Consider the following 27,833-nt stretch of genomic DNA (forward strand, 5'->3'; position numbering starts at 1 on the left):
CTAATTTATATATTATCTAGGGAATCCCCATCTGCAAGATCATGTAATATGTAAAGAATAGAATGTGCAACAGTGCAACAAGAAGAGTGGAGGAATTAGGTATGGCGGTTTAATGCAGGTGTTTTTGGAGGGGGGGAAACAATAGCCATCAGAAGCCTCTTCATAACCAAAATAAAAAAAAATAGAAAATAGAAAGAAATCCACCAGTCATGAAAAAATCAAGCAGTCTTAGTCTTCTTGCTGCGTGTTCCCTTGGGCACACGAGCGAGCCAGTAGATACCCACAGCAGCAGCGATGTTGAAGATGATGAACGCCCACATGATACCGAAGTTACGCCACGCGTCGCTGTAGTAACTCAGCACGCCCGCGAGGAAAGTATCAGTCTTATCGATACTGCAGAACGAGCAGTCGCTAGTAGCGTTTTCATTCAGGAGGTAACCACCATAAGGCTTATAGATCGCGGTTCCGTTGGGGGAATAGAGTCCGTTGATGTAGGTATCCATGTACTCGAAACAGGTCTTTCCGGCAGTGGGCTGGAAGTGGAGCATCTCGATTGCCTCGCAGTAGACGTTCGCACCAGATGTGCCAGTCGACAGCATTGCAGAGACTAGGTATGTGAATGGCGAGAGACGGTACATGAAGATCCAGAAGCCGGGCATTTTATCCGGGGTAGCGAGGACACCACAGAAGATCAGACAGAGGGAGAAGAGCAGATTGGCGAGATTGCCTCCTGTTTCGGCAAGTTCGATGCCGGCAATCATCATATGGGCGAAGGTGCAGGTGAAGATCATGAAGGTTAGGACGAGGAGCCACATCAGGGCGCCGCGCTCGTGGATGTCATCGGAACTGGCGTTGCGTTGTAGTCCGATGGGGTAGTACCAGCAGACGAAGATGAGGACAGACATGAGGGCGTTCCATGGGAGTTCGACAATGATGTTTGCTGACATGAAGGCTTGCCAGGAGTATGATTTGGAGGGGCGTTCGCGGACTTCATAGAGGGAGCGCTGGGTGACGAAGTGAGGCATGATTTGTTGCACCAAGTTACCGAAGACTGTCATCAACATGAAGACACTGAACATTTGGTTCTGGAGTCCTTGGATACTGTTCTGAGCGTGGAAGAAGGAGAAACCGACGTAGAGAGCTGTGAAGGTGCAGAGCGCAATCTTAGAGTAGATGTAGACTGGGGTGCGCCAGTATTGGCTGAACACGCGGACGAGACATTCCCAGAGTTGGACGGTGAACGGCGCGGCGAATTCGTTGAAACCGGTTGGGTCGTTGTCGGTTGTGGCAACGGGCTTCAGAGAGAGGTTGTTCTTGAGCTCGGCGAGGTGGTTGTGGACTTCTTTACGCTCAGGGCTATCGCGCCACACAGCAGGCCAGTCGATCTCACTATGGGTTCCGGGAGCAGCTCCAATGACCTCAAGCATCCACTCGGCAGGGTTGGCCTCGGGAGATAGCTTGGGAGCACCGTTTCGTTCAAAGTAGTTGGAAAGCGTGGAAGACTGTTCGCCGATGTCTCCGAAATACACAGTCCTACCACCCTTGGCGAGGAATAGGAGACGATCGAACCGCTGGAAGAGCATAGCAGAGGGCTGGTGAATAGTGCAGAGAATAGCCTGACCGTGTTTGGTCAAGGTATCAATAAGATCCAAGATAGACCAAGATGTTTGACTGTCAAGGCCCGAAGTGGGCTCATCCAGGAACAAAAGCAGCTGTGGTTTGGCAGCCAGTTCGACACCAATAGTAAGACGCTTACGCTGTTCGACGTTAAGACCTTCACCGGGGACACCAACGACGGCATCCGCATAGTGTTCCATTCCAAGAAGCTTGATCACTTCCTCGACGTAGTCGAGTTTCTCCTGGCGAGAAACGTGGCGGGGCTGGCGGAGAATAGCACTGAAGCGGAGAGCCTCGCGGACAGTAGTAGTGTGGAGATGCAAATCCTGTTGTTGAACGTAGCCAGTCTTACGCTGGAAAGACTGGTCGCGAGGACGACCATCAACCAACATCTCACCAGACACAACACCCATTGTCACGCGCGTGGCAAGGACATCCAGAAGTGTGGTCTTACCGGCTCCGGAAACACCCATAAGAGCAGTACAGGTACCGGGCTTAACCCAGCCGTCGACGTGGTCAAGAATGCGACGTTCTTCCTTCTTGATGTTAATATCGTAACACACGTCTTGCCACTGGAAGATAGCGGTTTGTCTCTGGATTGCAGCAGAGGTTTCTTCGCCATCAGAGCTAGCGCCATCCTTCTTCTCGGCAGAGGACACGGCGTGTGTCTGCTCAACATCATCCTCGGAGTTGCCGGAGTGCTTGGGGGCGTGGCCACGACGGAAAAGCAGAACCTCGCCCTTGGACTTCGACTCGGAAATGTACTCCGTACCGATGAGGTAGGTGGCCATGAAAAAGACCATGAACCCAATCATGATTCCCAGGTTCCTCCATCTGTGGCTGTTGGAGTACTGGAAGCTTGCAGTGTAGTAGGCCTCGCCGCTAACAACGCTCTGGCCGGCCACAGCTCCTTTCACCGAGCAGATCTTGTTGGACAGGCCGACATCCGCGTAGGATTCTCCAACCGGAATGAAAGAATCTGGGTTGCAGAGGAAGTCGCGACCGTGGAACTCATTCACAATCAAGGTCTCGAAACCATAGGCAATTGGGTCAATGTAGTTCATCCAGCGGGACCAGCCAAGCATGTTGCGGGTTGGGATGGTAAATCCAGTGTAGATAACCAGACCCAGGATCAGGATGGCGGCGGGCACCAGAGCCTGAGACAGAGTACGCGAGTAAGAAGCGATAGTACGGAACACCATGGACATGGTCATGGTAGTCACGAAAGAGAAGAGTAGGAAGGTGAAGAAGGCGCCGCCGGTTTGGCGAAGACCAGTCATGAAGTAAAGCGTGATGTTGAAAGTGATAGCATTGAGTATCTTATACGGCATGTCACACAGCATTGACGAGATTGCTTCGGCAAACGGATGGTACATAGCGTAGCGAGCTTGCTTCTCGACAATAGGACGTTGCGCGTAAAGAGTCAGAATCTCCAGAGCACTGGAGAAGGAGTTGAGTAGAACGGCGAAGAAGAGGAGGGCACCACGAGAGTAGAAACTGGACACGTCGTCGGGTAACTGGAAGAAAACCGAACCGATAATCAATGCCATAATCGTGTTTCCAATCAAGGCGGACATAGTTAAACTGTAGTCACCCTTCAAACGCTGGAAACCACGTGCCACACAGATTTGGACCTGCTCGGTGACAGATAGTGTGTAAGGAGACTTGACACGCTGACCCTTCGATTGCATAGCCTTGCGAGATTCGACGAAGTTCTGGAGCGACTCGCCACCCATAGGATACTGCTCATCGTAGTCGGCAATCTCCTTCTGAAGCTCCTTATACGCAGCACTGTTTTTCCAAGCAGCGGCGAACTCGTCGGGGGTGCGGGGAACCATATTCTCAAAGCCAGGCTTAACAATTCGCTCAGCGGGGCTAGTAAGGGAGGTCAGGAAATCGGCGGTAGTCTGGCGCTCAGGACATTGGAAGCCCATGTTGGTGAAGAATTCCTTAGCCTCGGTGGTGCGGCCGAAGTAGATTTGTCGGCCCTCGTATAGCACAGTCACCTTGTCGAAGACATCGTAGGCACTCTGGGATGCCTGGTAGATAGCGACCGCACAGGTGGTGCCCGAGTACTTGGACATCAGGTTCAGTGTCTTACAGAACTCTAAGGCATTGGCACTGTCCAGACCACGGGTACTGTTATCCCAGCATTGGAGAGGGCTACCGCAGAGGGTAGCCTCGGCGATACTGACACGCTTCCGTTCACCACCGGAGACACCACGGATGAAATCGTTACCGACCTGGGTGTTGATAGTGTGCGAAAGACCAAGCATGGCCATCACGACGTCACGCATGTGCTCTGCGTACTGTTCACGACTGACACCCGGCAAACGGTTGCGCGGGGCACGAGCCAGAGCAGCGAACTTCAAAGTGTTTCCCACAGAAAGCTGAGGGAAATGCACATCGGTTTCGGCAGTGTAGATGGCTTCACCACGGAACTGGTTGCGCATCTGCTTATCGGATATTCCTTGGTAGTTCATGTGAGAGTTGGTATCCTTGAAAATACCGTTCATATCTCCTGCAATGGTCTTCAACAAAGTCGAACAGCCAGATCCAGGACGGCCGAGAACGACCAGCATCTCGCCGCTCTTAACGAGACCATCGAAGTCGCGTAGAATCTGGATCTTCTGCTTGCCAGTGCCGGTCATCAGACGGAACAAGGCACCTATTTGCAGAACGGAGTTGGCGACATCCTTCTGGTAATCTGTGGGACTACCGAATCCATGCACGCTGAGGTTTTTGAATGACAGGCCAGCCTGACGCTTGGGGTATCGTTCTGGGTCGCGGGATTGGATAGCAAGGAGGTTCTTCATCCAATTCTTGGCCTTGAAGTTTTCACTGCTAGGGTTGAGGGTTGAATCCTCATGGGTTTCGATGAAAGGGTTCTCTGCATTTTGGGCTGAGACGGAGAAGCGTGTGGACTGGCGGGTGAGTTGCTGGGCCAAGCGAGTGACCTCGGCCTCAGTGTACTCATCGTTATTGATCTCGCCCTTCTCGTTAGCAGTGTCATCGGTGCTCACGCTGGCGCTAGGGTCATGGCGGCGAGCTTCCATGTTGGCAACATGGGAATCCTGGTCTTGGTTGCCGCCGATGCTGGTGTTCAGTGTCCCTAGGAGCGACATGATGACCTTCCAACACGGTCACCGTCGAATTGATAGAAGATGGGACTGATTAAGTGGGGTAATGTCCCTAAAAAAGATGAATAGGGGAGAGGACCATTAAGGGGTTGGATATGAAGATTGTACAAAAATTAGGGTTCGAGTAACGAAACGGAGAAAGGGCAATGAGCGAAAAATTTGAATTAAGTACGAATATGAAAAAATCCAAGAAAACCAAGAAAGCCAAAAAAAATAAATAGAAGAAAAGCGTTCAAGAGAATCTGGAGATCGGAACCCGGAAAGGTTGTATCCTTTACCCGAAAAGAAAATAAAAAACGGGGACTCCCGTTGAAACAGACCCGGGGCGGAGCTGGTGGGTTTCCGGCAGATTTCAATTTGCCAATTTTCGTTTCGGATTTTTCCAAGACTCTAGCCTGAGGTAGCTTAGCGCCAAGAAACAACACGGCCATATTAGGGTAATCATGGGCACCTTTTTCCTTGGATCTATTGTGCCTCGTACATGGAAAACTAAGAGCGAACACGAATGTATATTATTCTATACTACATGCATCTGATACCTTAATATGGCAGCCAAGAAAGGGATCAGTGTCAGGTAGATCGATGTACCTGCCATGTTGTTCGTACATACCACACGTGTTCAAGGGTACCCAGGTGGTCAAGTAAGGTTCCAGACAAGTCAGCCCGGGACCACCACTATCCGTTTCACTTAGGGCTCGGATGTCCGGGCACGATGCATCCGAGATGACTCAGCTTTTTCTGGGGACCCGTCCTCACCATGGATCTGTGGATCCAATCTTTGACGCTAAACCACGAGTGACTTCCCAATGTTGGCATCTTATCTCCGTCCTCTAGCTCCCTGTACCTCCAACCTTGGAACATATGTTGTACATATAACCCCTCCTGACCCCAAACTATCGTATGAGCGGACCAAATCCGGCCAATTTCATCCGAGTCAAAGAGTCTCCGATATTGAAATTCCTTGGAAATCTCACGCAGGATGTGGCACTGTCAGATACGTGCACACAGACCCCTCTTGCATGGGGCTGATATGTTGCCCCATGGACTATTGGTTCTTCGGACCAGTCTAGCCAGAAAGTCGCCAGGCTGACTTTTACGCCATACCAAATACGGAGTATGCCTGTTCGGGTAAGCAGACACTTTCAAAATCTGATGAGAGATGTAAGTCCGCCACCCCGGGAAAAGAAGTAAAATATCGAATCATAATAATCTAAATTGTACATTGGATATTGTAAAAAGCAACAGAGCGGTGTGTCGGTCGTGATCTTCCAATGAACCCACAAAAGTAACATTTTGAATCGTAGAGATCAGTCATATTCAAGACATGTCGGTCACAGCCTCGTCATCATCTGCATCATCTTCCTCATCGATCAGTTCCACCAACAGATTGCCGCCACGTCCAATCTTCTCTCGGATTGATCCTCCCTCGTCAACGGCATACACCACCCGAGGCATCGGAGAGACCAGTTGAAATCCGTATTGGTGCACAAACCCCTCGGGTTCACTCGCCGCGGGGTGCTCTGTATCCTGATCCTGTAAGGCCTCGTAGCACTCAACAACAGCGTAGATCTCTTCAATGTCTGCATCGGGCGCAAACTTGCGCATGATACGCTCGCCAGACGGGAGCCGCACACTAATACGAACCGCATCCTTGACATCTGACCCGGGCTCCGCGCTAAGCGATTGCCCGCGCCAAAGCTTCCACTGGGCGAGATTGCGGCGCCGCTGCTCCTCAGCCGCCTGTCGGCCAGCGGCTTCCTGTTCTTCGCGTTGGCGTACCATCTCCGCTTCCCGGCGCTGGCGCGCCCGTTCACGGTCGATCGCCAGCGACCGCTCGTAGGCTGAGTCTTGCTCTTCGCGGAGGCTGCGCGAGGCTTGCTGCTCGGCGCGTGAAGATCGGAGTCGGTCCAGAGGCTCACTGTTAGATGTTACGACTGTCCGGAGCTTGTTCACGACCTCGGATGGTGTAGTGAGACCTGCGATCCGTCCCACAACAGACATGGCGGTTGATGAAACATTCGGGGTATGGACAATGACCGCTGCAAAGGGGAATTTCGTACATTTCAATGAGTTGGCGACTTGGTATGCTTCGGAATCTTGCACATTGCCGCCCCACACCAGGAGGCTGTTCTGGGGGTCGTTGATGAATTCCACAACCTCAGGTGCCAGCAGGGTATCACGGACCCAGCTGCTCGTATCGTCGTGTTCTGGAGATAAGAGAATGACCACAAGGTACTTCAAGTCACGATGGGCTTTCTCCAGCGCCATGTTGTATCCGTTCTCCAGGAACGGGATCGGGTTAGATTCATATTCTTCTTCAAACTCGCGGATAAAGCGAGCCGCAGTATCCTTAGGGCCGAGGGATCGACGCCCAGTGGTATTCCGGCGAGCGCCTTGCAGCGCCGGGTTCGCCGTCCTGTTAAACAGGCGTGGCAAGAAAGGGAAGAGGACACCAAAGAGACGGAATGAACTGCAGAGGAGTCGGTACACCAAATTAAATGGAGTGAGAAGTAGACTAAGGATGAATGGAGGCCGATAGACTGGCTGGTCTCCTGGTTGTGTGTCAACTCGTGGAGCCAGATCTGTAGCTGTGGCACGGGTAACTTGCGACAAGTGTTCGGTTAAATCGTCGGTCATTAGATTCTGAGTTCGGCGGTTGGGTTGGGGTGGAGGTGGACGATCCATGGCAGCGCGAGCTTCTTCAAGGGGATCCGGGCCTTCGCCATCAAAGAACTTGGCTATGGCAATCTATCATGCGGGGATCAGTTAAACTCTCGTACACCTGGCCAGAAGTCGGGGAAGATAGGCCAACCTGCAGATTCCATTGCGACCGGCGTAGTAAAGGGATTGCCTCTGAAGGTTCCTGGCTAGTAACAGCCATGTACATTTCTAGCGTAGACTTCTCGCTATCGGAAAGCTGGTCCAGGTCAACCTCCGGTTGTGACATCTTGTCATAGGAGGGCCGTCAGCCATAAACTCAGGGATTTGGGTAGTATCAAAAGAGAGAGAAAAGAAGACCCATGAAGAGGAAGATCACTTGGGGATGGTCATTGAGCACGTGCACAAAGTTCACTACATAGATGGTAAGAACGACGTGACGTCGAAGCTCTAAGTGGCCTCAAGACGAAGCTCTCATTGATGTTCTGACCGCCTGGTCCGTGCGTATCCCCCTTCACTCGAGTTCGTTTCTCGCCCCGCGTCTTCATCTCCATCGGTTCTGTTGCTCTTAATCATTCCTTGGGATGAGAGACGACTTTGGTCTTATCCTTATATTCCATTCATGCCTATTGTTATCGGTTGAGGTACCGCCCGACGTCCGTGGGCTATCCCGGAATTGACCCGCCGCCAATCGCGTGGACTATTGGTGACTTGAAATTACATAGGATCAAAGCAGGGGAATGCGGTTTTCACCCAATAGCATCCTTTGTTCTCTACCGAGTCCGGTTTCAATGGGGATCTTTTTGCGCTGATCCGCACCATCAAGTGGGTATCAGCCAGATATCATGGCGTCTGCCGGAAAGCCTCCATTGGAGGATGCTCGTCGGACGACAGGATCACCGAAAATGAAGAGCCGCGGTGAGTGTGATTCAAAGTCAAAATCTAGCATCTCACTTCCATTTCAGGACTGAGATGACAAGCCGGAGATAAAATGCCGAATTTGAGACGGACGGAGTTGCTGACAACAATGATTGCTTGATAGAGAATGCGAAAGACACATTGTGCCGCAACGTGACCATCTATGGGCGATGCCGCTATGAAGACAAAGGTACTGGCAACCCTTGATCACGGCCAGCGTGTGTGTTGAAGCTGATTTGGAACTCTTGTATCCAGGTTGTGCTTTCAATCATGACCCGTCGAAGCTCAATGCAAATCAGTCAGACAGGTGCGATGCGAAATCGGTCTTTTAGACGAAAAGCAGACGAGCTTTGCTAACAAGGTCTGTCTTGTTTAATAGCAAGAAGCGATTCAATGTCGACTCACCTAGTTTCACCCCATCCCTACTGTCTGGAAACGGTGTATCAGCACCAAAGAAGTCCACCACTATATCTCCGAAAGCTGCTAGTGCAGCTCCTTTCCAACCTCGAGCAACATCATCACGTACGTGCTTTGTTGGAAGATGAAGGAAGGTTGCAAGGCCATCCACTGACGTTAGAAAAAGGTTCAAACACGAGTACGCCAACAACTCGGTCAGAAGCAGTGCAAGATTGGGCGGTGGCCGATGTGCAGGAATTTGTTCCTCAGGGCTTTGAGCACGTGGTCAGTCGTCCCTGCCCTTTTGGGCTACTATTCGTTTTCCCTCGCCTATGGATTGCTTCTTGTTTTCTTTCTTAACCATCCCAATCTCTCTCTGTCTCTCTGCCCGCCCCCCCCCCCCCCCCCCACCACCCCAAACACCTGCATCGACCGTATTCTTATCATCATCTCTACCATCGCGATGGCGCTGGGTGAATTGTCTGCCATGGCAGAGGAATTTGATCCTGGGCGTTCTGAGACCCCTCAGTACTTCACTTCCCATCTGCCTCGACACCACATCCCTCCGCTTTTCAGCGCTGCTCTGCGCAACCGTGCTAATACTCCCACCCAGACACCTCTTCAGGGCAATGGAAACGGGGGAATCGCCACCACGGGTGCATTTGATCCTTTTGTGACCACCCCAACTCCCATGACTCCCGGTGCTGTTGGCCCTGTTTCTGCCAATCCATACTCCCACGACCCTACTGGTGCGATGGGAGGTGCTTTCTTTGCAAACCAAACTGGATTCCAGCAACCGGTACGTTGGTATCTAATGGATTGTTCTCTTCGTTTGAATTGGTTCTAACCACCCAATAGATTCAGTACCATCTTTATGCCCCAATTGGTCCTCACAGCCAGAACACATTGGGATACCAGCGCAACGTGCATGATCTCTTTATTCCCAACGACTTGCGCGAAGAACTGCAGAAGAAATCTGCAGCTACTCTTCAAACTCTCCCTAGTATGTTGGATCGCAATTGACAATAATGTGTACTCATGCTGACGAACTCCAAGACACTCAACTCCCTGCGCAGGTCGACTACTTCCATTCCCTTGTCCCTCTGGATCTCAGTCACCAGAAGAATGCTGCGACCTTTGGCTATCCGAGCTGGATCTACAAGGCTCAGTCTAGCAAAGATGGCACCTTTTATGCTCTTCGCAGACTTGAGGGTATGACGATCTCCCCATCTGTTTTTTTTTTTTTTTGTTTTTTTATAGCTTCCAACTAATCTTAATAGGTTTCCGCCTAACCAATGAGAAGGCTATCCGTTCTGTCCAAGCCTGGAAGCGCGTCTGCAACGCCAGTGTGGTGACCATTCACGATGCGTTCACTAGCCGCAGCTTCCAAGACAGTTCTCTGATCTTTGTGACCGACTACCATCCACTGTCCAAGACACTTGCAGACCAGCATCTAAACGCTGGAACCCGCTTCCCAGGCCGACACACCAATGCTCATATTCCTGAGCAAATTCTCTGGGGCTACATGACTCAGATAGCCAATGGACTCAAGGCAATTCACGCCAATGGTCTTGCTGCCCGAGTTCTCGAGCCTAGCAAGGTTTTGCTTACCGCTAAGACCCGTGTCCGCATCAATGCCTGCGCTATTCTTGATGTGGTGCAGTTCGATACCCAGCGGACTGTGGCCGACCTCCAGCGACAGGACCTAGTCAACTTTGGCCAAATGATTGTCACCCTTGGCGCCAACTCGCCCACTGTCATCCACAACCCCACCAAAGCCATGGAGCATTTCACTCGCGCCTACAGCCCTCAGTTGAAGAACTCTGTGTTCTGGCTGTTGAATGGACTGCAAAAGGATCAGGAGCGAACCATCGACACTTTTATCACTGGCATCTCCTCCCAGCTGATGTCGACTTTCGATTCGGCACTCCACCTGGATGATCAGCTGAACTCTGATCTCGGCCGTGAGTTGGAGAATGCACGAATTGTGCGCCTGATGAGCAAACTCGGGCTCATTAATGAACGCCCTGAATATGAACTTGACCAGCGCTGGTCAGAGAGCGGAGAACGCTACTTCCTGAAGCTTTTCCGCGATTACGTCTTCCACTCGGTGGATGGCCAAGGTGATGCGGTGGTTGATCTTGGCCATATCCTCACTTGTTTGAACAAGCTCGATGCGGGAACTGATGAGAAGATCCATTTAGTCAGTCGCGACGAGCAGAGTTCCTTCATTGTCAGCTACAAGGAGGTCAAGAAAGCTCTTGAGTCTTCCTTCCAGGCTCTGATGAAGCCGGCTAGACGAATGCACTAGCGAGTCTTCGAAAAACTTTACGTGTGGTAATCGTTATGGTTTCTGGTTGCTGCTTACTATTTCTGACCATCTGTTTGATGCTCATGTCTCTGGTTTGACAGGCTGTCAACTAGAGGCATTTTCTCAGGAGTCAACTCAAGAGTTACATCTTTTGTGTCATTTTGCAAGCACCGATCTCGCCACTGTGATTGAAATACAAACATAGGAATGAATAACTTCAAATTGTTTTATTTGACTGTAAGCCTGTAGACATTTCTCACAGTTCACCGCGAGTCACCCCATAGACACAGCCATCCAACCTCTCGACAAGTTCCTCGATCATCAGTTCATCTCCATCTTTACCTTCATCTTTATCCTGAATCTTCCTCGGCGGAACCAACACCCGATCCAAAACATGCACGACCCCATCTCTCGCTAACAAATCCAACCGTCCAACCCTACCAAACCCATTAACCCGCATCTCAACCTCACCAAGCCCCTTCTTAACATCAACCTCCAAATCCCTCTTCTTCAACAGAGTCCCAAGTCGAACATTCGCATACTCTTCCTCTAGCCCACCGTCACCCTTATTCTCACCCTTACCCTCATGTCCATTCCCACTACTATGTCCAGAAAACAACCCGTGTGCCTTCCCATTCCTACTATACAAAACATCCGAGTACAGCGTCCGATTCGGCGCAATATGATACTGCATCAGCGCATGCAAACACTTCTCACCCTGCGTCGAGAACAGAAACCGATTAGCATGCTCCCCGAGCCGTCTAAACGCAGCATTCGTGGGCGCGAAGGTTGTCCCACCCTGTCGCTGCGCCGGATCAAGCTTGGAGGCGACTTTCGTGAGTGCTAGCGCCAGCGTGAAGGTGCTGAACTCAGCTGGTGCTTGGTGTAACATTGTCCGTGTCTCGGGGGGTGGGTACAGGGGACTGGTTATTATGTGGATTATGCCGTTTTTGGTTTTCTGGGAGTGCGGTTAGTACATACCTATGTATACATAGATGAGAAGGGATATTCGTGCTTTACTTACCATATCAGCCCCAACAACCCTACTCCTCCTATTCAACATCACTCCGTTATGATGCTCTCGTACAACAATCCTCTGCGGCAATCTCGATTCCAGAGCCGGCTCTGTCAACTTCGTTGGTAGCGTCCCGTGACCTGCGATATGCTCGATGGATAATCGACCAGGCAGGATGTGATATCGCAGTAAGCTAGACATGAACATGGGATTTCGGCCATTTCGTCGAGGAAGTCCCTCTAGGGCACGGTTCGTCAGCGCGAAGAAGGTGTGGTTTGCTGTCGTGCTATTTAGGATCTCGATCAGGTCTTTATCGTCGACGAGGAGTTCGGCGAGTCGGGATGTATGCTCGTTTGATTTGATGAGTTCCCATGTTGTTTTGTCTGCGTGACAGAGCGGGCCTGGACAGGCGTCGATTGGTTGGTGGATTGGATGGGGTCGGTGTCTGTCGTGGTCGTCTCTGCATTCTCCGTGTCCTAGGTGTGGAGGGTAATGTCTGTCTTCCTCGTCATCTCGGTGTCCAGGCCATCTCCCCTGCGGATCTTCATCGTATCCGGGCCAATCTCCGTGCGAGGGATATCCATCGTCATCGCGCCAGTCTCCGTGTCTTCCCCAAGCTCTATGTTCATCCGAATAGATGCCATTTATCTCACCCCCTGCAGTAGATAACCGATCATTCGCGGTTCGAGTCTCAGAGACTATCTCCGCAAGGATACTCTCATCCGGGATGACAAAGGCCGAGGCCAATGGAGCTGCCACAGACAAGAAAATATAAGTGGAACGCATAGAGTCGATATCGACGAGAAATTGGTGTTAAATGCAGATGCTCGATCAAGCGATAGTAAAGTGTCTATATACACGTCAAATGGACCCATCAACCCAACCCCCCTCAGCTGTCTTAGCCTCTGGTTGTACCAGTGATATAAATTGACCAACTACATCAGATAGCCTAAACACAAACTGTTCAGTCCTCGTCAGTCCTCGTCAGTCCGGTCGTCGTACGGTGCACAAACTCGAGAGACAACTCGACCAATAAGAGCAAAGTCATCGCTGAGAATATGTTACATATTCCAATCAAGACTGAAGACCGGCGGAATACAGGCATGCAGCTTAGTTCCGGGATTCATTTGCTTTGTCGAGATCTTGTATTCACATACAATTTTAATTCTCTTTCTTGTTATCCAAAATCGAACGATATTGGAAGAAGTACAATAGTTCCTCGCTAAACTCATACAGATATAGATCAAGTGATACTTCTCCCGTGCACTTTTTTTTCTCTCGTAATGGCATTTAGCATTTAATCCAAGTCTGGCACAGGCAGCCCATTGACAATCTTGACTTTCCGACCCAGCTTATCTAGCGCAACCTTGGAGTTGTGCGCACGCAACTTGCTGGTCTCTTCGTCGGACACAAGCACAAAATCATATGTGAGGAGAGGATGGCCTTCAGGGACGTTATATTTCTTCGCGATCTCGGCGTCAGCCTTGCCGATGTCCACGGTTAAGGAATCCTTGACGCCGAAGACTGCATCTGATGTTTCGTAAGGGTCGTTGCGGAGGTAGAGAGCACTATAACTCAAGTTAGCATGCTATACTTCGCAATCCCCTCAACGGATCGAAAGCAAAGACCAAAAACATACGTAATCAAATGATCATAACCCTCCTTCTCAAACATAAAATGCATATGCGAAGGCCGATACGGATGCCGATGCAACTTCTTCAACAACTTCCCAACAGGCCCATCATGGGGGATAGGATACGGCACAGGCGTGATAGCCTTAAACCAAAAGACACCGTTGTGATCAGAGCGCATAATACACCTCCCATCAGGCCCCTCTCTCCCCGCATACTGAACATCATAATGCCCCGTCGAATCCGTCTCCCAGATATCAATCTTGACGTTCTCGACCGGCAACCCCTGCAAATCCCGCAGCGTACAAACGACAAGCAGTGACTCGCCTTTCGGATCATGCGACATGGAATCACCAGCGGGCATTTCCTCCGCGTCGTGCGTGTGGAAGGGACCAAGCACTGTCCCCTCTGTGGATCCCTTGGGCTTGGGGTGGTCGATTGAGTCGACTAGGATAGATAGACCCAGGACGTCGGACAACAGGATGAATTCCTGTCGTACGTCTGTGCAGATCTGGCCTACTTCTGTCAGGAAGCGGAGGCCGGTCATCCATTCGTCGCTGGAGAGACGGGTCTCGCGGGCGAAGTCGTGGAGGTGGGTTACTAGGCGTTCGAGGATGTATTTCATGCGTTGGTCTTCGCAGAGACTGTTGATTGTGATTACATTGTCGGTGATGTTGTCCACTGTTTGGTCTTTCATTGGTGGGATCTTGACTTTGGAAGGGTCCATGGTTGGCTGTAGTATAGTTTGTATATAGGGAAATAGTTGAGATGGTAAATGGTTTAGAGCTAGAGAATCCAGGAATCAAGGTGTTTATATGTTATAGGAATTGGTGGGGTGCGGTCATTACTTTCCCCAGATGATACAACATTCTGAAGTTCTGTTCAATCAGAAGATCCCGAATGGAAACCTTTTTCACCCCGCAACCCCCACTAATCCCCCCCGTCGGATGTAAGATCGGATTTATATGCCGGGAGCGTCCATAGGATTAATAGACTATACTATAGGGAACCTGATCCGACGGAATGTAGGGCAGAGAATATATCCGGATGTCTTTAGGCTTCTCCGGGTCATAGATTATATTGTCCAGTTATACTAATAGTACTAAAAGAATATCTATTAACTAAAGTGTGAAGTAAATATATAGTCTTGAAAATACAACACAACGGTTAAAGACCTTATATCCGAACTAGGTGACTTGGATTATCAATATGTATATAAGTACCTAGGCATACTAGACATCCAAGCAAAGCAATGGCATATGTGAATACAGTGGAAACCTTGTTGGATAGAGGTAGACGAGGGTATGTATTTACAAGAGATCGAGAGGGGGGAGATGTTTAGAGAAGCAAAAAGAAAAAGCAAAAAAATAACGCTAATCAGAGGGATATCTAACATAGTACTCCCACGCCCAGCCCATTTTGCCAATAGTGTAAAAAATCGAAAACAAAAGAAAACATGTACAGGAATCAATAGAAGAGCCAATGCTTCACGCATGCACCATACGCCGATCACGATCACGGTCAGCCTCCCGCTCCCGTTCACGGTCTCGGTCATGAGCACCAGCACCAGCACCAGAAGCCGAAACCTGGTTTAACGCAGGAAGAATAATAGGTTGGTGTTCTCCAGCACGCTCCGCACCACGCTCTCTCTCCTGGACAGCGGCAGCAACACGAGTGTGATGATCCACAGTATCCGAGATTGCCTGTCTCAGCCGCTGATTAGCATCGGGATCCTCATCTTCAAAGCGATCCACGACACGAGCAGGAACACGAGGACGATCTCTATTCTCTGTCTCACTCACGGCCCGTCGCGGTGAATTATTACTTGAAGGAAGCTCCATCGGAACCGTAGACCCAGGAGCCGGGTTCGGAACGGAGGGGGCCGACTCGCGTCGGTTGTGGTAGTAGTAGGCGTTTCTCTCTGGCTCCAACGGCGCTTCTCGGCGATGTTCACGCTCAGCGGAGATCGGGGGCAGTGGACCCATACTGTACTGGGGTGGGGTGACGGTTGAGGTGGAGCGGTCTTTGTCCGGGCGCTCGTGGGATGTCGTTGATATAGTGATTCCCGCCCGCATTGCTGTGACTTCATCTTCTTTGACGTCGCGCCAGGAGCACTTGGCGTGTTTCTTTGTGCAGCCAACGCAAGCTGTGAGGTTCTTGAGACAGTCCATATGGAGGCGGCGACAGCGGTCACAAGGTGGAATTACACGCTCGCCGCGCTGGAGCTCTTCCATTCGGGCTATCATTTCTAGCTTGAAGGGGCCTCCGTCGTCTTTTTCTTGGTGGATTGATTTTGGCGGTGGGAGGAGGGATGATGGGGTGTGTGGGATGGCGACTGCGGTTGCGGTTGCGTTTGCGTTTGCGGTTGCAGTTGTGGTTTGAGTTGCGGTTGCAGCCGCGGGGTTGTAGAGACTGTAGTCTGTTGGATCGGAGGCACGAAGCCGAGGGAGTGGCTGAGGGTTGACTGGGGCTGTTGCGTCGTCATAGCCACGGGCGTGACGATCAGCTGTTGTGAAAAACCTCTTCATCAAGTCTGCACGGGTTGTTGGGGAAGCACCTTTGATCGATTGACCGTTGATCATGGTGACATTATCGGTGGATTGTGAGAACATGAATTGGGATGATAGAGGGTTCTCCTCGGTGTGCTCACCCTCTGGACGATGAGCGTTGACAGCGACGAAACCAGAAGTAGAAGGGTGAGATGATGCGTGGCCATTTCCTGGGCCATGACCGTTGGCATCGCGCCAGATTTCGGTGACATTTCGGGATTGCGCATGTAGAGAAGCATCGTTCTCTCGTCGAGTGACAATAGCATTGCGGCGATTCTTCAAACGATGGTTAAGCTGTCTCGCTCGAGCAGAGACTGAACACACAAATATTGTTAGTGAATACGTCCTAAGCTGAGATATGTATATAATGATTTGCTTACCTTGATCAGCCATCTGGGTTATGTGATGCAAGTTCTTCTCAAGAATCTCCAGCGCGCCCAGCTCCTTTTCCTCATCCTCGATAATAGGCTGGGGCGGGATCATCTTCTGCGGCATTCCGGACGCAATCAAAACGAAATCCTCCTCGCTGATTTCCACACGACATTGCTTGGTGTAGAACTGGCAGACTCGCACGCCGTTGCGCGACTTCTCCAGATTGAACTGTTCGGGCTTATTCTTTGCGAACTCGACCACATCGAGCCAAGTCACCGTAGGTCCATCTTTGCCATGGGATTTCAACACTTGCGGCGGTCCGTCGAACAGACGCTCGAATCGCTTGATCAAGATCGGACCGAGCGGGCATGCGCCCAGATTTCCAGCGATGCTCTCATGGCGGTGTAGAACGCCGTCATATTCGCCGAGCAGATGGACGATCGCCGGCATGGTATCATCGACGGAAACGAGCGGTAGGTTGTCAGGGTATTGCCGTGCCAGATAGTTTATCTGCAAGTGGTTCGAGTGTGTCTTGGGCATTTTTGACATGCCGTGATCAGCGGCGGTGGGGGACCTCGGCCGTTTGTGGGCTGACTCCGCTGTTGGAGTGTGGGATTCCATTGTGGGTGGGAGTGGGAAGAGACCCTGTGTACACCCTAGAGCTGGTTTGGGATATGGAAAGAGATTGGAGACTGGGGAAGAGAGGAAGTCGCGGAGAGTTAGATAAGAGCGCGAAGTATAAAACTTGCGCGGATATGAACCGGACTTGCGCGGAGAGAAACCGGCAGGTAACTCCTTTAATAAGACTCAAGCAACATCCATGGAAGAAATGAAAGGAGAAGAAGCGTAGGGCTACAGAGGGACGGAGCAGCGCACGGGGAGTGGAGAGGAAAAACGTGATCTGGGTTTCCGTTGGGGGGAGCCTGGAACTCGGAAGGGTCTATGTATTTTATTTTATTTTTATTTTATTTTATTTTTCATTTTTATTTAATTTCTTTCTCGTTTAGCTATTGACGAATAGTGTCACGGGAATTCCAATTGTAACTTGCGCAATGTGAGGAACTTCCAAAGTACTGTACCTCATCACCTTGAAGCCCTCAGCGGAGTCCCGCCGGAGGGTTCCGCCGACCTACGATACGCTGATCAACCAGGTGTACAACAGTTACGCCTTGCCTTTGGTCTCGCATATCCTGTACTACGTAAAGATAAGTCTACATAATCACCCAGATCCTGGGCTCATTCTATAGTTTCATATCTAATGTTCCATCTCCGAAATTAAGCCTTGAGCCTTGTGGAGATGTTCTTTTCGCTGATGCCTGAACGGGCCAGCGGGCTGAAACATTATAATCCCGGGAACTCGGAGGGAATTACAATAATCACAATAATCATCTGGCCTGAGATCAGGTTACTTGAAAAAAATAAGTAAAGAGATACAGAAATAATGTAGATACATGTACTCCTTATATAAAGTAACATTTGAATTGAGAAAGGAATGCCAAAAAGCACTCAATCGATGTTCAAATATTCAGATCGGAGAGAAAGATACCCGTAATCTACCTGTAAAATACCTCCGGGCGGGATCCGTCGTAGCTGTCAACTGCAATAATACAGTGGTAATTGGTAATCTCCATACCAACCTTGGAAGGCGGACTCCAAGTTCCACCACGCCTGAGTGCCTGAGGCCACAATCCACCAAAAAATCCCTCATATACGCACCCACCTTGCTTGTACCTTCCGCTATCCCCCCCCCAATACGCAAGAGATACCGAGATACCCGTCTGTATCTCTCGGACCCAATCTTGCTACCCTCTAATCTCTCCCTGCATTTTTCTAAATCCCTCAATTTACACAGCCATGTCTGAACGAGGCTCATTCCGAGGCGGTCGCGGTCGTGGAGGCCGTGGCGGCCAGGGCCAGCAGAAAAGTGGCGGTGGTGGCGGTGCACAGGAGAAGCCCAAAAAGGAAAACATCTTGGATCTCAACAAATACATGGACAAGGAGGTTCAAGTGAAGTTCAATGGTGGTCGTGAGGGTATGTTGGATTGATATTTTTCTCATGTATTTTCTCATATGTGCATTTTATCTTTGCATTTTCTTCTATTTTTGGTCTTTAATGACCCCTATCGCCATATATGAACTATATATATGCTAACCAATAACAGTCACCGGTACTCTTAAGGGCTACGACCAGCTGATGAACCTGGTCCTCGACAACGTTAAGGAAACCATGCGTGGTGAGTTCCAACTTTCTTACTTGAATCTAATCTCCATACCCCTGCTTCTTATATACTGACTTCCACAGATGAGGAGGGCAACACTACCACCCGCTCAATGGGTCTCATCGTCGCTCGTGGCACTTTGATCGTACTGATCTCCCCCGCCGACGGCAGTGAGGAGATCCCCAACCCTTTCTTGCAAGCAGAAGAGTAAATAAAAACCTCTCTTTCTGACGCATTATCTTCTTTCCGGGTTTCATTTCATTCCGGATCTAGTTGTCATTTCGGGGAATCGACATCCTGGATCCGGTTGGAGCTTCAAATCACTACACACCTTAATGTCCCGCTGGCTTTCGACGTGCGCCGGAACATACGCTCATCAGTAGCTACGAAGGGAACGAACGAACGCAATATGATGGTTTCGCTTTTTTTTCTTTTCTGTTGACTTGGAATGTGCATGATAGGACTGTTTACTGTTGTGGTGTAGTTCTGTCTTTCTCGTCTCTCTTTTCTTTGCACGGAAGGAGATGATGAATTTGGGGATCAGCTCATGATACATAGCGCCAAAACCAAACTAGGATATAACTAAAAAAATAACAAAGTCAACATGAAAGCTATCCAAGCAAACTGTGTAGGTATCATAGATTATTAGCCAACATAACATATTCACATATTGTACTATCCTGTACACTCCCCCTGATCATCAATCTACTGGCCCACTTCCCCAGATGTAGGCCCCACCGTCTCTCCAAACTCGGCGGAGTCATCAGAAGCATCGTCACCAGGGCCATTAGTTGGTAAGGGAACCTGCCGCGGCTGTGCATCCTTCAGCCTTCTAACACCCTCTGTTTCCTCAACCCAGGGCCCAAACTTCTCCATGCCATCGATATACTCAGCACCAATGCGCAGACTCAGGCCCGCGCTAAGGGCACGCTCAATGCGAGTCTCACGAGTCTGTGATACAAGGGTACGGAAGACATGCACAAAGAAGCCGCCGAGAATATCAACGCTCCAGTCCTCTGGAACAAGATCTAGGACTTCGCGGACATCAAACCAGGCCGCGAAGCGCGAAAGGAGATCGCTTGTACGCTCGATGCGGTCGGACAGGTCCTCGATGTGCAGAAACTCGTCGAGCAGGTGGCGGAAGAGCGTTGTTTGTAGGGTGTAGTCTGCTAGTTCTGGCGGGGTGCCTGTTGAAGAGGAAGAAGAGCTACGCGGGCCGCCGAAGAGACAATAACGGATCGCGGAGTCGTAGTCGCCTAGCCCGTGTGTAAGAAGATGGAGGGCTGGGCCGTGATGGCCTTGTAGGCCATCGAGGATAATGCATTCTGAGACTAGCTCATTCTGGAATGGCTCGATACGGGTGAGGACGTTAGGGATTGAGTAGCTGATTCCTGTCGGGAGGGGTTGGGAGGTGAATTGGGAGCTGGAGATGCCACCCAGCAGCTGAAGTAATCGGAGTCGGGACTGCCACCAGGGCTCTGTGGGGGTGTTCTCAATTATGAAGTTTAGGTATGTCGGTTTGGGGGCACGCAGGGCTCGATAGGTTGAGTAGGAGTCGGCCAAAGAAGTTCGTGCTTCGAGGGATGACTCGAGCACAGAGAGTACTGTGTCTAAGTAGTATGATATCAGGTCGTCGGCATATTGCGTGTACTATATTCACAGGTTAGTTCGATGTGTCCATGGAACAAGACAACGGGGCATCTCACATTCTTTGCAAATACCAGGTGCTCTAGGTAGACCTGGACCGCATTTGGAGCTCGCTCCTTGAGTAAAGCAACAACATCCGCCGGTTCCAGTCTAACACGGCTGGCATTGTCTGCGAATACCTGGATTCCCAGACTGGGATTCCGCTCAGCCAGCCAAGAGCCATACTCTTCAACCAGCTGCACGTCCTTGATCTTGACCAAGTACCTGCGCATCTGTGTCTCCACGCCATTCGCGGAGACCTCTCCGCCAGCGTCAGTCTCCCCATCGACAATTCGTCGCCAGGTTTTGAGAACGTTTCGAGACATTTTTTGACTTTGGTACAAACGGCTTAGCACATAGAGCCGCTTGTATGTTTCCAGGAGCATCACTGCTCGGTCGAAATTGCCTTTCCAATTGTCGACCAGTCTATTCAATTCAGGGCGGATTGGCGATGCTGCCCGCTGATCTCGCGTCAGATACGCATCTTGTTCCAAGGTCAGGTGCAACAGCGCGGCATCTGTGCTATCCAAAACATATGTCTCATCGGTGATACTACCATATCCGCGCTTCTGCTGCCAGGAGAGAAGGAACCGTTTCACCATGCTGAGAACAGGACTGCAAGAAGCATCCAATCCAGAGGATTGAACGCCTATCTTTCCGACCTGTTCAATATATTTCTCTGCCATGCTTGCCAGCCCAGCGTGTATCCATATACCCTGAGGCCCCTGTAAAACCTCACATCGCAACAGAGGAATAAAGAGCAATGCCAAACGCGGGTCGAGGTTACCTGCCAGTAGCGCTTTTTCGGTACCATCGATTGCTGCGGCATTGCGGCCGTCTGGCTGCATGGAGAGTAGGTCACCATAAAGCATAAGGCTAGCCTTTTGTTTCACATAGCTCAATCCAATGAATTCAGCCTCGGTCTTTGGCTCGGTGTCCTGGACTGAGAGTAGCAGATCCAGAATGGTACCCCTACGCAGCACAGTGTGCTCGCTCTCTTCCGTCTCCTGGGCCCTCTGCAAGGTGTCCTCGAGCTGAACGATCAATGGATTCTGCAGTACGCGCCATATTTGAGATCCAGACCACATGACAAGACTGCTTTGGACCTTTCCCAGTCCATGTGCAAATTTTGCTTCTTCGGCATCACGCTGAGCCTCCCAGCCCTGGATGGCTGAGCCGTCGCTCTTCTTAGATCCCTCCGAGTCAGTCATTTCTTGTAAATCGAACAGCTCTTTCTCCTTCTGAGAGTGCTCGATCGATGCCTGAGTTCTTGAATCTGCTACTGACACATGTGGTGGCAGCGTGGGATTTTTGAGGCGGACCATCCGCAAAAGCTGCCCGATTTCATTGAGCTCAAGATGGCTAGGGCTGAGGGTGTGTCGCAGGCCAACTTGAGTAGATTGTGTCTCGCCGGGAGATGGGATCTCTAACCATCTCTTGGTCCGCTCAGTCTCCCCTGGGTCGTCATCCCAACGTTGGATTTCGAGTCTTGTTCGAGACTTTCCAGCATCTTCGTCTTCGTCTTCAATTACAGCGAGAACAAACTCTTCTCTAGCGCCTTCACTAGTCTGGAACATTTCATCATTCTCGTTTGTATCAATCACAACAGATTTTGGGAATCTGTGGAAGTTAATTGTACCCCGAACAACTTCACCGTCCATGTCGACAAACATTCCAACCCCCGGTTCTGTTTCCTCGGTCCCGGTTACAAGTAAAAACTCAGAAGGCGTTGGGGACACCACATGAGGCTGGAGACGCTTCGATCCTTGCTTTGTTGGCGGAGGTAGAGGTGGTAGGGGCTTTAAGCTGTCGTTGGTGGGAGAGTTATTGACCGGCTCTTGGTCACTGGGGGGCTTGGGGGAGCTGTTTCCCTCTCGCTCCTCCGAGCTTGATCTTCTGGGTTCCCCGGCAGATGTGAAAGGATCGGGTGTCCCTGATGGTGATCTATCTAGCTGGGCCGCTTGTGCCTGCGGCGAGAGCATTCCCACGAACGCATTCAAGCTAGTGCTTCTGCCATGCCCCGAAGCATCACTCGGTGGAGAAGTAGGATAGGAGGAAGAGGGTGAACGTTTGAGCGGAGTTCGCGGTGCTGGGTTCATATCTTCCACGTGCCCCGACTCAAAGACCTCATTCGAAGAAGAGATTGGGAATAGCGGAATCTTCTGCTGGTGTGCCACTTCAAGTAATGAGTATGAATGTGTATCCGCAGCACATGCGATCGTTCCTCGTCGCGCCGCAGTTAAGCAACCAGGAAACTCGATCTTCTTGATCCGCCGCGCCTCATCCCCAATCTGGACCAGCATGATCCTGTTCTGCACAGCAATCATGATAGTCGGATCCTCGCCCTCCTCTGCATCCCAATTGAGATCCAACCCACCGATCCAGCGGCAGTTATTGACCTTTGTGGCTCCAAAAGCCGGGCTGAGCTCCGGCAGCATGTAGAACGTAACAGTGCCATTGCAGAGGACACATGCCTTGTTCACTGAGGATAAGAGAACTATTTGTCGAACACCTTCTTGGTCACTGCCCGCTGGGGGACTTTGGGCGAATAGGATCGGTAATCGGGATGCCAGTATAAAGGTAGGCTCGGCGACTTCGTCTGGGGATGCTGGCGGGAGGCATACGAAGTGCAAGATCTCGGCTGCAGAGGTGCCGATATATAAATTTTCATCTGTGAAATGTTAGTCGGCTCGAGGGTGATCGACTAGGCAGCCTCGACCACCAAAACAGATAAAGCTTACTCCAGTACTCAACACAGGTGATGTAGACGTCGGAGCTATGCTCGGTCGCTAATGGCACATCTTCAAATAGGGCATGTAACAAATAAGGTACAGTCCCTGGCGGACTGGTCCTGCGCCTCTTTCGGGGACCAATTCCATCGTCTGAAGCCATCATGAGGCTGTCGTTCCAGGCATCTCCCCGCAAGCTTGGAGAGTGACGATGTGAGGGCGGTCAGTAGCTGGGGCCAAAGCTCAGGGGGCAGGCCACAGTTATGGTGGTTTTTGTCAGGCAGAATCTGGTATGATCTACAGATGTCTGTTAAGGCACATTTCTAACTATACACCTGATATCAATCAAAAATTAATTGCTGATATTTGGACTCATTCTGGGTCTTGATGTTGTCTACTCTGTTTTACTTTTTATAGTTTTTATCTACAATATGGAGCTTTAAATGTGAATTTAAACTTGGATGTAAAGGCGGTCGGTAGGGCGGTCATCCCAGTGTGTTAGTGCCCGTTATCTCCTGGCATCTGTTGTAGACGGGTGCCTCGGGTCCATTGCTGTCATCTTGAAACAACACACTCGTTATACAGCCTGCATATTTGAGGTCACTGTATATTCTCTCGCCATTTACATTTATATTTGTCATAGATTTGTATCCAACAACCTCAACTCAAGATCGTACGTTGTACGTATACAGTCGGAATAATATCGGCCCGTGCGCCGCGTGTCCTGTTCCTCGCGATAACAGATCTCCATCTTTCCCCTTAGTGGACTGCTATTTGATGTGGGGTGACAGTGCAGACCCTTGGGGTTAGGACCGACAATGGATTCATTTGCCATTACAGAGGGTTTGGTTCCTCAGGACCAACATAACAGCCAACCTGAATCACCCATATCCAGCAAATTGACCGAAGAGACCAACAAGTTCCAACGCGCCATTTCAGCCTGGAGAGGTAATTATTATCTTATTTTACATGTTGCCGAGTCTTTACTGACATATAGTAGGAATTGATTTGGCAAACACTATCGCAAAACTCGATGCAACCGCTACGGATCTCGTCGAACAACAACGCGATGCACTCGTGCAAAGAAAGGACCTGGCGCAGAAGACAAAAGACTACAAGAAGCTAGATGATGAATCTAAGCTCTCGGAATATAAATCACTACTGAAATCCTATCAGTCCTTTATCGATCTCTTGACCAACCAAGGCAAGACGTCATCGTCCTCATTCTTGCAACTATACTCTTCATTATCCGAGGCTCCGGACCCCTACCCACTCCTGGAAGCTTCTGTCGACTCCCTTGTCCTGTCCGAAGATACAGTTCCCAAACTGACCTCAGAACGGGACCAATTGCAGAAGTCGGTGGATCGTCTCACCAGGCAACAAGAGGAGATCGAGAAACGCTTGCAGGAGGAACGTGCTGCGCGGAAGAAACTAGAGGAAAACCAGGAATCAAGAGCTAAGGAAATCGAAGCATCGTGGGAAGCTGTCTTAGCAGAAAAGACAAATAACTGGGCGGCAAAGGAGAAGACTTTAGAAGAGAAAGTGGAAAACCAGGATCGATTGATCAAGGAGCTCAAAGCAAGCTATGAAGTCTCCCAGCGCCTGGGCGAGGGTGAGAACCAGGGTGATGAGGGTTCGCGGAGTGGCGCTACTGCGGCTGAGCTCGAGCTCGTTTCTGCCGATTTAGAGAAAACAAGCTTGAGATTGGCTGATGTGGAAGCACGCAATGAACAAATGCGGTTGGAGCTGGCTCAGGCTGCATCACATGCATCTGGTCCAGTTTCTGTTGAGGATGACCCCGATTATCTACGACTCCAGTCAGAGAACTCTTCCTTGCTTCGGAAACTGGATGCCGCACGATTTGACAAAGACTCGGAACGACACACCTGGGAAGCTAAACTGCTTCAGTCGGAGCGAACAGCTTCAAAGGCGGCGGTGGAAAGAGAAGAGTTGCGTGTACGGTTAGCAAAGGTAGCCGACTACGATGAGATCCGCCGGGAGCTAGAGATGATCAGGTCGATTGAGTTTGCAGCCGGTGATGACGATGAGGCGGGAGACGGTGCTGGCGATGTCACTGCGGTTGATGCCATTGGCGAGGGAGCCAAGTCCAAAGACAAGAACTCCCTGGAGCAACTACTTATGGCCCGAAACAAGAAATTGACGGATGATCTCACCCTCCTGCGAGTGTCGCACCGCGACATCCAGGGGCAGCTCGAAGCACTACAAACTGAGCTTTTGACTTCGAAGGGAGAGCTGGAGAAGTCACGAACCCTGTCAACTACTCTTGAAAATGACCTCCTTCGCGTGCAAGATGAGGCTGTAAATACATTCCCGTCCACAGCGATGTCTGTTGCAGGTACCTACACATCAAGATACCCCCACTCTACCCGTCGGGGCGCATCATCACCCACCTCATCCATCATCTCTGGCTTTGACCAGAGTGCCGTGTCTGCAAACACCATGGAATCAATCCGTGCAGGAGAAGCCGTTGGCGGCGGTTCCGGCCTCCTACCCATGATCCAAGCCCAACGAGACCGCTTCAAGAAGAAGAATGCCGAACTCGAAGAAGAGCTGTCAAAGCTATATGCCACTGTCAAGTCCCTCCGACAGGAGGTTGCATCGCTTCAAAAGGACAACCTGAGTCTCTACGAAAAGACTCGCTATGTCTCGACCTATAGTCGCGGTCAGGGTGCCTCCACATCTGCATCATCGTTTGCAAACACCCCTAGCTCGACGTCAGTCTATACCTCTGCAGATACGCCTTCGGGTCTGTCACTCGACCGATATCAGAACGCCTACGAGGCTCGAATCTCACCGTTTGCCGCGTTCCGGGGCCGTGAATCAACACGGGCATACAAACGCATGAGCCTACCAGAGCGGATTGTCTTTTCTCTCACTCGAGTCATTCTTGCCAACCGGACGAGTCGGAACCTGTTCGCTGGTTACTGTTTTGCCCTTCATCTTCTGCTTTTCACTGTGCTCTATATGATGAGCACGACGGAGATTGAGAAGCATAGCGCTATGGGCGCCGTCGGTAGCGCTGCTGCTGCTGCTTACGGTAGTAGCAGTGGGGCCGGAGACACGGGGAGTGGCGGTGGCCAGCTGCACGGTGATGACTGGCAGCAGGAAGGTTTCAACTAATGTTCCAAGGTTTTGTCTGATGCTTACCCAGCGAAGAGCTCCGGAGTTACTTTTTTTATCTTTTTTTTATCTTTTTATTTTCTCCTCATGACTGATCATAAGTCCTGGTGTTTGGGGTTGAGCGTTGCTCTACGTTGTACTATTCTGGGATGTGGGTCGAGCTGCATCGTGTGTAAATTGGATTTCTGGCAATTATCATGTCTCTGTGACTAAATATAGTGAGATAACCGTAGATTTCGGACCATTCCAAAGTTGGATATCATCTATGGATGGGTTTAGTGGAGTTTGATAAACATGTCTGTACCGGGCCTTAAGTTTACATCCCCTTCCAATGCTATGCAGGGGATTGACTGCCTCCCGGGTGGGATGGGACTTTTTCCAAGCCTCTAAGCTTTCTCCTTTTAAGCTTGAAAGTTTTGTTGCGTTTTCTTTACATGGTCAAATAATTTACCAACACAACATTTAGCTGACTGATTGACACTTACTCCATTGGATTGGTCAATTGGGAAGGATATAAATATATATAGAGAGCAATGCCTCCAGTAAAAAGAAGCAAGTAGACAAATGATTAGGGACTAAGCCGCGGATTGAACGCGGGAACTCACGCAATAACACTTGCCCGGGTGGTTTTGGTGGCTGATGTATGATGTTTGCAAAGCACCGTGCTTGAGATACCAAGACATTCCCTGGACTATCGTCGATTTCTATTTTGAGTAATCATATATGTCAATTGAATAGTAGGATATCTGTCAGATCAATGCTGCTTTAGGGTTTGCTTCCGATGTGGTGCATTAGTGTCGGAGAATTATGGTCTAGCAGGTATATATATCTCATTTGTGGCTTGACCAGGTCAAATAAGTATAGACAAAAATGCCGACAAACGATAAAAACAGATGTCAGCAGTCACATGAATAGTTGCGAGTTAGGTACGATAATAACCAAGCGGTCAGAGCAACTTCGTGTAAGATGGCGTTATCTACGCGCCTGTATGCTGGAACGAAGAAAAATAAGACGGACCGGAGCGAAAGCTAAACCCCGCTATGCCCTCCGCAGTCTAACATTTGAAAGACAGATTGTAAATAAGTTGAACTTCACAAATTTAGGAGTATTGCATGATTGAAAGCATGAATAAGCTCTATTTGATAAGTGCCGGGACCCATGTAGCCAATGCCTGCAATTTCCCCGAGTTCTGCACAAATCCTAGGATGAAGACCCAGCATCGTTGTCTCTGCACGCTAACCTGTAACGGCAATAATTTGGCATATCTAACCGCCCAACACATGGCACTGTTCTTCAGTCAGATTTATTAATAGCCCCGGGGAATCTATAGAGCTCATCACATTGGCTCGGTTCAAGCTCTTATAACTGAACCGCCAAGGGAAACCCCGTTGTTTTGCTTAGCGCGTCGCCATCATGATTTAGTCAAAATTTATTTGCAGTTGACGACAAAT

General features: G+C 50.2%; 9 protein-coding genes across 9 annotated transcripts; 3 read left to right on the forward strand and 6 right to left on the reverse strand.

The window, feature by feature from the left end:
• Positions 1-218: 218 nt before the first annotated feature.
• N7537_000352 (pleiotropic drug resistance family ABC transporter) lies at positions 219-4,742 on the reverse strand (the record flags this gene model as incomplete). The annotated part of the gene is made up of 1 exon (XM_056891410.1): positions 219-4,742. One exon carries the CDS (start codon positions 4,740-4,742, stop codon positions 219-221), a length of 4,524 nt encoding a protein of 1,507 aa, XP_056756405.1.
• Positions 4,743-6,074: 1,332 nt separating this feature from the next.
• N7537_000353 (clathrin-mediated endocytosis regulator UBX3) lies at positions 6,075-7,704 on the reverse strand (the record flags this gene model as incomplete). Its single annotated transcript, XM_056891411.1, has 2 exons — positions 6,075-7,505; positions 7,570-7,704. The coding sequence occupies 2 exons, from the start codon at positions 7,702-7,704 to the stop codon at positions 6,075-6,077; spliced, it is 1,566 nt and encodes a 521-aa protein (XP_056756406.1).
• A 556-nt stretch (positions 7,705-8,260) lies between these two features.
• Positions 8,261-11,040, forward strand: N7537_000354 (PAN-complex poly(A)-binding subunit PAN3; the record flags this gene model as incomplete). Its single annotated transcript, XM_056891412.1, has 9 exons — positions 8,261-8,333; positions 8,458-8,523; positions 8,589-8,640; positions 8,713-8,855; positions 8,917-9,014; positions 9,343-9,528; positions 9,588-9,732; positions 9,786-9,941; positions 10,010-11,040. 9 exons carry the CDS (start codon positions 8,261-8,263, stop codon positions 11,038-11,040), a joined length of 1,950 nt encoding a protein of 649 aa, XP_056756407.1.
• Positions 11,041-11,296: 256 nt separating this feature from the next.
• On the reverse strand, positions 11,297-12,841 carry N7537_000355 (fasciclin domain-containing protein; the record flags this gene model as incomplete). Its single annotated transcript, XM_056891413.1, has 2 exons — positions 11,297-11,998; positions 12,065-12,841. 2 exons carry the CDS (start codon positions 12,839-12,841, stop codon positions 11,297-11,299), a joined length of 1,479 nt encoding a protein of 492 aa, XP_056756408.1.
• A 511-nt stretch (positions 12,842-13,352) lies between these two features.
• N7537_000356 (intradiol ring-cleavage dioxygenase) lies at positions 13,353-14,413 on the reverse strand (the record flags this gene model as incomplete). Its single annotated transcript, XM_056891414.1, has 2 exons — positions 13,353-13,623; positions 13,695-14,413. 2 exons carry the CDS (start codon positions 14,411-14,413, stop codon positions 13,353-13,355), a joined length of 990 nt encoding a protein of 329 aa, XP_056756409.1.
• Positions 14,414-15,173: 760 nt separating this feature from the next.
• N7537_000357 (Zn(II)2Cys6 transcription factor domain-containing protein) lies at positions 15,174-17,228 on the reverse strand (the record flags this gene model as incomplete). Its single annotated transcript, XM_056891415.1, has 2 exons — positions 15,174-16,549; positions 16,616-17,228. The coding sequence occupies 2 exons, from the start codon at positions 17,226-17,228 to the stop codon at positions 15,174-15,176; spliced, it is 1,989 nt and encodes a 662-aa protein (XP_056756410.1).
• A 1,233-nt stretch (positions 17,229-18,461) lies between these two features.
• On the forward strand, positions 18,462-19,037 carry N7537_000358 (U6 snRNA-associated Sm-like protein LSm7; the record flags this gene model as incomplete). Its single annotated transcript, XM_056891416.1, has 3 exons — positions 18,462-18,639; positions 18,770-18,841; positions 18,910-19,037. The coding sequence occupies 3 exons, from the start codon at positions 18,462-18,464 to the stop codon at positions 19,035-19,037; spliced, it is 378 nt and encodes a 125-aa protein (XP_056756411.1).
• A 494-nt stretch (positions 19,038-19,531) lies between these two features.
• Positions 19,532-23,452, reverse strand: N7537_000359 (uncharacterized protein; the record flags this gene model as incomplete). The annotated part of the gene is made up of 3 exons (XM_056891417.1): positions 23,254-23,452; positions 20,533-23,183; positions 19,532-20,476 (listed from the first exon to the last, which is right to left on the reverse strand). Exons 1-3 carry the CDS (start codon positions 23,405-23,407, stop codon positions 19,532-19,534), a joined length of 3,750 nt encoding a protein of 1,249 aa, XP_056756412.1. The 5' UTR covers positions 23,408-23,452.
• A 466-nt stretch (positions 23,453-23,918) lies between these two features.
• Positions 23,919-26,382, forward strand: N7537_000360 (CCAAT displacement transcription factor COY1; the record flags this gene model as incomplete). Its single annotated transcript, XM_056891418.1, has 2 exons — positions 23,919-24,189; positions 24,242-26,382. The coding sequence occupies exons 1-2, from the start codon at positions 24,060-24,062 to the stop codon at positions 26,380-26,382; spliced, it is 2,271 nt and encodes a 756-aa protein (XP_056756413.1). The 5' UTR covers positions 23,919-24,059.
• Positions 26,383-27,833: the final 1,451 nt, after the last annotated feature.

Source organism: Penicillium hordei (assembly GCF_028827395.1).
Source record: "Penicillium hordei strain IBT 12815 chromosome Unknown utg000001l_segment0_segment0, whole genome shotgun sequence".
Classification (NCBI taxonomy): Eukaryota; Fungi; Ascomycota; class Eurotiomycetes; order Eurotiales; family Aspergillaceae; genus Penicillium; species Penicillium hordei.